Source organism: Marmota monax, unplaced genomic scaffold (assembly GCF_021218885.2).
Source record: "Marmota monax isolate L192 unplaced genomic scaffold, Marmota_monax_Labrador192_F-V1.1 WCK01_AAM20220418_F8-fsc00465, whole genome shotgun sequence".
Lineage (NCBI taxonomy): Eukaryota > Metazoa > Chordata > Mammalia > Rodentia > Sciuridae > Marmota > Marmota monax.
The window spans coordinates 55,403-63,788 of NW_026694621.1; the positions used below are offsets into that span (position 1 = coordinate 55,403).

General features: G+C 39.3%; 1 gene segment (V, D, J or C); it reads right to left on the reverse strand.

Annotated features, from left to right (window-relative positions):
• Positions 1-4,984: 4,984 nt before the first annotated feature.
• Positions 4,985-5,580, reverse strand: LOC124078069 (immunoglobulin lambda variable 9-49-like). The segment is given in 2 exon segments: positions 4,985-5,325; positions 5,447-5,580. Coding segments are annotated over 2 exon segments (372 nt in total).
• Positions 5,581-8,386: the final 2,806 nt, after the last annotated feature.

Here is an 8,386-nt window from a genome sequence, read left to right on the forward strand (position 1 = left end):
TCATAACTCTGCACACTCTGAGATCTGGCTCTCCTTGCAAAGCAGTGTCTGGTGATGATGCTCTGTAAAATCCTCCAGGCTTCTAGAGCCTGCAGCTAAAGATTTGCAACAAGCCCCAAATTCCCTCATTCTGTATGCAAAAGTTCTCACCTCAGAATCATTTGTGGAAGTGTGGGTTGAGGTCTTGAATGTTGCAGTTTTGGGAAGTCCCATGATGGATTTTGACCTGTGGATTTGACATTTTGTTAATGAATATCTCATCAGCTCTTAGTTCATATAGATGTTGCTAGAAAGTTATACAACTCACCCTGCTCTTCAATGCATCTGCCCAAGGAGTCAATCTTCTGTGCTCAGAATTTTTTACCACCTGCTTCTGTGTTTTTTTTTTTTTTTTTTTTTAATTCAGGAATTGGTGAGTGATCATGTGTTTCTGTAATGTCTTCTCATAAACCCATGGAATCCAGTCCATCCTACTAGGTCAATTTCCCCTCACTCAAGGCCATGTTCCTTACCTCTTGCTAAACCTAAGATCAAATTTCTTATTTGACACTTTGTCTTTAATGAATTTAGTCTCTCAACTGTAAATGTCTAGAAATGAGCATCAATCATGATCTTTGCCTAAGTCCTCCTTTTTTTTTTGTGTTTCCGCCTCTGGTGAATTCAAAAGGTCAATCTGAGGACACAGAGAGAAATCCACATAAATCTGGTTATCTCATACTAGACAAGGGTGCCAAAATCATTCACTGGGGAAAAGATAGCCTATTCAACAGATGGTGCTGGCAAAACTGAAAATCCATATATAGCAAAATGAAATTAAATCTCTAAGTCTCACCCTGCAAAAAAATCACCTCAAAGTGGATCAAAGATTTAGGCATTAGAATAGAGACCCTGCACTTACTAGAAGAAAAATAGGCCCAGATCTTTACCACATCAGCTTAGCATCTGACTTTCTTAACAAGACTCCTAAAGCTCAAGAAGGAAAATCAATAATCAGTAAATGTAATGGATTCAAATTCAAAAGCTTCTTCTCAGAAAAGGAAACAATTAATAACGTGAGGAGAGAGCCTACATACTGGGAGAAAATCTTTACCACATGCACTTCTGATAAAGCATTAATCTCTAAGGTATATAAAGAGATCAAAAAACTTAACACCATAATAACAAATAACCCAATCAATAAATGGGCCAAGAAACTGCACAGACACTTCACAGAAGGAATATAATTGATCAATAAATATATGAAAAGGTGTTCAATGTCTCTAGCAATTAAAGAAATGCAAATCAAATTTCATCTAACTCCTATCAGAATGGTAATAATAAAGAATACAGGCAACAATAAATATTGGCTAGGATGCTGGTGGGAATGCCAATTGGTGCAACCACTATGGAAAGCAGTATGAAGATTCCTCAGAAAGCTGGGAATGGAACCATCATTTTACCCTGCTATCCCACTCCTTGGTTTACACCCAAAGGACTTAAAGTCAGTATACATAGTAACAGCCACATCAATGTTTATAGCAGCTCAATTCACAATAGCTAGACTATAGAACCAACCTAGGAATCCCTCAATAGATGAATGGATGAAGAAAGTATGATATATATATTCAATGGAATATTACTCAGCTCTAAATAAGAGTGAAATTATGGCAGTTGCCAGTAAAGGGTTGGAGTTGGAGAATATCATGCTAAGCGAAATAAGCCAATCCCACAAACAAAAGGTTGAATGTTTTCTCTAATATGCAGATGATAATTCACAATAAGGTGTGTGTGGGGGCAGTACGAAAGAATAATGTTACCTTAGATTAGGTAGATGAAAGTGGTGGGAGAGGAGGGGAGAGGATGTGGGGATAGGAAAGATAGTAGAAGAAAACAGACATTATTACTGTATGTATATATGTGATAACATGACCAATGTGATTCTGAACATGTACACTCAGGAAAATGAAATTATATCCCATCTATGTATGACATATCAAAATGCATCAATATATTCTACTGTCATATATAACTAATTAAAACAACATCAACAAAAAACTAAAACAAAATGATCAATCTGGATACTCATGCAGTTTTTGCTTGTTGTTAGGCTGTATTCTGGGGTCTGTATATACAGAAGTGCCAAAACAAAACAAAATTTCTCTTCTGAACAAACATAGTTCCTAGTGGAGAAACACACAGTGAGCAGAGTCCTGGTGATTTGTCCTCATATGGCTGATAACACCTGACCATGCTCATCCTGGGCTTCTGGAGCCCACTTTTGACTGCTGAGGGCCCTTTTTCTTCCACAAGACATCAGGACTGAACATCCCCACATACTGTGCATAAGCTTTCCTCATGAGTACCTCCCTGTACTGTCCAGGTGCACTGCTCACCTGAGTCATGCAGAGACCCTGGCTAACTGTTCTCTACTTTCTTTCTTCTTTATCCTCTCTCTCTCTCTCTCTCTCTCTCTCTCTCTCTCTCTCTCTCTCTCTCTCAAAATTACATACAGAGTATTCAGAAGGATATTTCCTTTACATATGTATGATAAAAGCATTTTCTACCTAAATAAACTCATGTAGATTATTTTCTACATCAAGATAAAATGAACATTAATTTCCCATTTAAAATATCATTGTGTTTCTTCCCAGCCACCCTACCTCAACTCCTCCTCCTATACCTTGAACACAACCACTAGTAGATTCTACTTGCAAAGAGGATTATTATTCCTGGACCACAGGTCCATGTTATCTCTGAGTCATTCTGGTCCTTCTGGTCCTTTTTCCCCTACCTCACTATCTTTACTGATGACCAAGCTCCACATCATCTGCTAGAGAAGTTCTTACCATCATGAGTTGGGTGGACTTTTTACTTTCATGATAATACTGTATGAGGAAATTTCTAAACCTAAAACTTTAACTAGTTTTTTCAATATCTTCATAACTAAAATTTAAACATAGAAATTCATAGCAAAAAATAAGGGGATGATTCCACCTATTATTTTCATATTCAATTGACTGTAAAAATTTATACTTGATGTGACTATTGCATATTTTATCATTTTCTTTAACTGTCTAATATTCTAACATTGAAAGAGAAGAGTATTACTTTGATTGTGATCAATTACCAGAATCAACAATATAGATTTTAATGCATTTGAGTACGACATACACTTGTATCATGAACAACATTGAGAATTATCTCACCAGATATCCTGAAAAACTATTTATTAAGAGAGATTAACTTAAAATTTTGATAAGGAAAGTTAGTTCTTCTCAGGTGATTTAAACATCACAGTCAACCTCCTTAGGTTATACCAGATAGCAAAGTACATAATCAAAAATTGACTTTCTAAGTCAAAACTCCAAATTTTTGCCATTAACAAGATAAAATTTATTGTCCTATAAATTTATATAAGACCTTAGTTCTTTGTATAGGAATAAAATATTATGAGGAAATTAAATTTAATATATGACTCTATGTCTGAGCACAAATGAACACATGCATATTTGCTCACTCCTGGTCTCCTCTGAGCAGTGAGAGAGAGGCATCCTTCACTTACCATCTTCATTTCATCCTGGTGAATCTTCACAGATCATGGATCATGACAGCTATTCAGAGCAAGGGTCATGTTCTGTCATGTGTGGCCAAATGTGGTTTAATTAGAGAGAGAAAATGTGTACATGAAGTGTTAACATAATGAAAAGTGAAGTTTGGCTTTTTCCTGGCTCTAATCTTAGGAATTTCCTCAGGGACCCCACATGAGTTTATGCTCAGGAACTGATTCATGGTCTGTCCCCAGATAGGTTAAGAAAGAAGAATGACCATTCTAGAAAGACCAAGTAGATTACTACAAATTTGGAGCTTTGAGTGCATTCTATCAGAACAATCTCCTCATCTTCATGAAGTGGAGGGGGATGGATGTTGTGTTTACTTCAACAGAATTATGTTTAAGGAATAAAGACTCAATAACGACTCTAGATCCTCATTTCCTGAGTGATTATCTATGATGGGTAATCCTATAAATCTATTAGCAGAGTGAGGCAACCTGAATATAAGAATGCTTCAAGTTGTGAACTACCAGAAGTAGACTTCTCTGTCCCTTTATCTGACTTGATATGATTTGCTTTCTGTATAATAAGACTGTGATCTTCTAAAGAATAGAGCTTTCATTTTGTTCTGTAATTAATTGTTATGAATTTGCAAAGCTGAGGTGTTTATGGGAACTCCTCAAGTTGGGGTGAATTGATACTAAGTGCAGTTTGTCTGGAACTCCTGAATGTGACTGGTATCTCAAAAAAGTCAGTATTAACCTATGACATCTACCTTGATCTAGGTGATTAGCAGCATAAACCTGCTGCAGAGTAATTTTTCTGCATGCAAATAAATTCACTGTATGGAGAACAAAGGGGCAACTCCCAAAGGTGCCTCAGTTACAGAGCAGGCTCAAATCCACATCCTGGGTGTTGCACAGTTTCTCTCTGTTTCTGGAACTTTCTCCTTCTGACAGAAACAAACACCCTGAGAACTCTGTGTATATGTAAGTGTACGAAGGTGGCAAGGTGGGTGAAGGCCAGATGAACCATGTGTGCCTGTGTTACCCATGTTGGGGTCAAGATCTGGAATTTCAAGGGAAATATTCAAATCCCATCACTATGTGGAATACTCCTAATTGCTGAATGTGGACAAAACTAACATAAAATGGTGACAAAAGGAATGTATGATGTACACATCTGTAAACAGCTTTACAATCTCCAAAATAAAATCCATCAGCAGATTCAAGACTAGGAACAAACACACATGTCCAAACACACTTAATATTCCAAACACTAATGAGATCATATTTGTATATGGGGGATATTTAATGTGAATTAAATTTATAAAATATCTGGGAAGGTAGAAATTATTAATCAGGGTCAGGAGGCTCCTTCTGAGTCAGGACACTGGGAAGTGAAGTATAACAGGGCCCATCAGCCTGGTGGTTTTTGTCTTACTTCCCCTCTGCCTGTGTCACTGTGAGTTACACGTAGCTGCTCCCACTGCCATGGGATGCCCCACAGTGGTAGACATTCTCATCCTCTTCCTGGATGTTCTGGATGGTCAGGTACCGATCCAGGCCAGAGCCTGAGCCTGAGAAGCGATCAGGAATCCCATCCCCCTTGGATCCCACAATGCCACTAGTGCCCACTCTCATCACAAACCGGGGGCTCTTCCCTGGGCTTTGCTGGAACCAGTCCACCCAATAACTATTGTAGGGACTGCTCAGGGTGCAGGTGAGTTTGGCTGTTTGTCCCAGGGAGGCAGATGCAGAGGGTGACTGAGTCAGCACAGGTTGGGAGAGGGACCCTGTAAACACAGACACATCACAGTGGTAGTCAGAGACAGGGTGCATGTATTTGGGGATCTGAGTCCATGAGGAGAGACACAGGATAGGGGTCTGCCATGGGGGTCAGAAGTCTATCCCTACCTGGGCAGTGAGTGAGCATGATAAGGAGGAGAAGAGTCCCAACCATGTTGGACAGTTTCTTGAGTTCCAGAGCTGATGTGGGCTGCCCCCAGCCTTTCTTATCCCTCCCCACTGGCCTCAAGGTGGAGCAGCTTATGCAAATGTGCCTCCACCCACTGCCCTTCACTGGCTGATCTTCTTCTGGGCCTGGAATGATGCAAGACAAAGTGTGGAGGGTGGTGATGCTTTTATTTGCCTGATGGCCAGAACCTGGGAGGAAGCAGGTGCTGGGGCTCTGCAGAAGAGCACAATTGCTGAGTCCACCTTAGTGACACAGGATTCACTCCTCTGCTCACCCCTGTTCAAATGTGGAATCCTCTGAGGACATCTCAATCTGTGAACATGCTTCAAGGGTCCCCAAAATGTGTTCCATGATGTCTCCTAAAAATTACTTGTGGAAGTTTAGACTTGTCTTGGGTATGGACTCTGCCTTTTTACCTTTTCATTTGAATCCTAGAAATACTGATGGAGATATTTTTGTGTCAAACACTGTGCTCAGATCAATATCACTACTGCATGTGCTAATTAGGGTGTTTGTTTTTTTCTGCCAAAAATTCACCAGGAATCAATAATCAAATATGAAAAGTGTCATGAAAAAGAACATAGAGCTGAACATTCCCACTGCTTGGGATCAGTTAGGAAAATCAACTCAGATGTTCATAATTAGTGTTTCTTTCATGTTGTCTCATTATGTCCATCATTCCAGGATGCAAGTTGGCTGAGTGGGTAAGTCACTTGCCCAAATACAGACCCAGCACCCCAAGTTAGAGTTTACATAAATTTGATCAAATGAATGACTTTTCTCATAAATAGTGGTCCATTAGGCTAATGGGAAATTTGGAAATATGTATCTACAATTTAAATGATTACAAGTTAGGAGGCAAGGACTCACACAAATTATTTATCTTTCATTTGCAGAGGTCAGTAGAATTGCAGGGATCTCCCTGGGCTAACTTCAGGATGGTGGCAGGGCTGTGCTACCTTCTGGAGGCTCTAGAGGGAAAACTGTCTTCTTTCATTTTCCAAATTCTAGGTCACCCACATTCCTTGGCTGGTGGTGACTGCTTCCATCTTAAAAGCCAGAAATCCTGAATGGATACTTTCTCATAACGCATCACACAAGTTGCTTCATCTTTCTCTTCCACCCTAAGGACCCTCATAATCCCACTGTCTCCAGGTAAATTCCAGGAGTATCTCCTTACCCTAATGTGAACTGATTAGTAACATTAATTCCATGACTAATTTATTATCACTTTATCATGCATCCTAGGATATTCATAGAATTTAGAGATTAGTGTGTGCACAACTTTGTGGTCTATTATCAGCTAGCCACACTGCTTTTGTCACAGGAACTTGTAACCATTTATGCATATTCATTGAAAATATAATAAGGCATCACCCAAAAGTCACAAGCATGTGAAGTTGGGATTTGTTGTGCTTTTATATTGCGCATATATGATATTCATAGAACATTGAGTAATTTATAATTCTATATGTTTTATACTATGATTTAATTATTATGTGTATCAGAAATCCACGAACATTGTCTTGTGAACATACATCATTCATTTGATATTCTGGTTTGTAACTTTTTAGCACCATGTATAACACAGAGCAAACCTTAGAGCTGTCATGTCATGCACTAAATAATAATCAGCTTATCCTAAGGTTGCAGCTCAGAGATGTGCAGAACACATGTGTACTTGTTCAGGCATCTGTGTTCCAGGCAAGTGCCTCGGGACCCCAGAACCCTGATATTTTTCTTGAAGCTGAGTAGCATAGTACCATTGTATGTAGGATCTGTTGACACTAAAGCTGCTATTCCAGGAGTAGGTGAAACTGGCAGATGATTCAGGAGATGCAGAGATGGAGTGCAGTTTACTCAATATAACCTTGAAAGGGAACCTGCAAACACAGATAGGAGTAGTGGATGAGATAAGGGGAAGGAGAAAAATTTCTTATGGGTCTGAGATGGACTGAATGATGTGAACTAAGAATTGAGACCCCCTGAAGACTGATGTTAACAACTGCAATATTGAAGAGGTGCAGGAGGACTCCAGTTCATAGTGGACACAGACTTTGATTGTCACATTGGTGCTGGGCTGCCGTAGGTGTCATTTAATTTTTCACTCTCTGCTAGAGTAGGGCTGTTCATACAGCTCTGTCTCCATCATGGTTGCCCCAGTCTCTCTCTCAGCCCTGGTGCTTGAGGACAGCACTCAGTGCAGAGTGAGAAAAAATTAATTGCTTTCCTCCTGGGGGAACCCTGGCAGGAAGCACCTGATGAGATGAGACAAAATCCTCTGCTCCAGGGACTCAGTCCAACCAGACAGAACACAGCTGCTGAGTCCTCATCAGAGCACAAAGGGTCCACCAGCAAGATTAAATCTCCTTTTAGTGAATGATCCTAACTGAACAGTTGTGTGGGGACAAGGCAGTCCTACAGCATCATCTGGTGGTGACAGAACACATAAGGACACTATTGAAATTCAGAAGATAATTAGAAACTAATTTCAAAATTCATACTCCAATAAAATTTTGAAGACATTCACAAATTTCTCAAGAGATATAATCTATCCAAACAGAATCAGGAGGACACACACAATTTAAATAAATAAATTTTAAGCAATGAATTAGAAGATTAGAAGCCATTAAGAGCCTACCAACCAATAAAAGCCCAGAACACATGGATTCTCGCCTAAGTTCTACAGGACCTTCAAAGAAGAATTAACAGCAATACTCCTCAAGTTATTTTATGAAATCAAAAAGGAGTGAATCCTTTCAAATTCATTCTGTGGGGCTAGTATCACCCCGATACCAATACCAAAGACACAACAAGAAAATACCAATATTTCTGATGAATATAGTTGCAAAAATTCTCAATAAACTTCTGGCAAACCA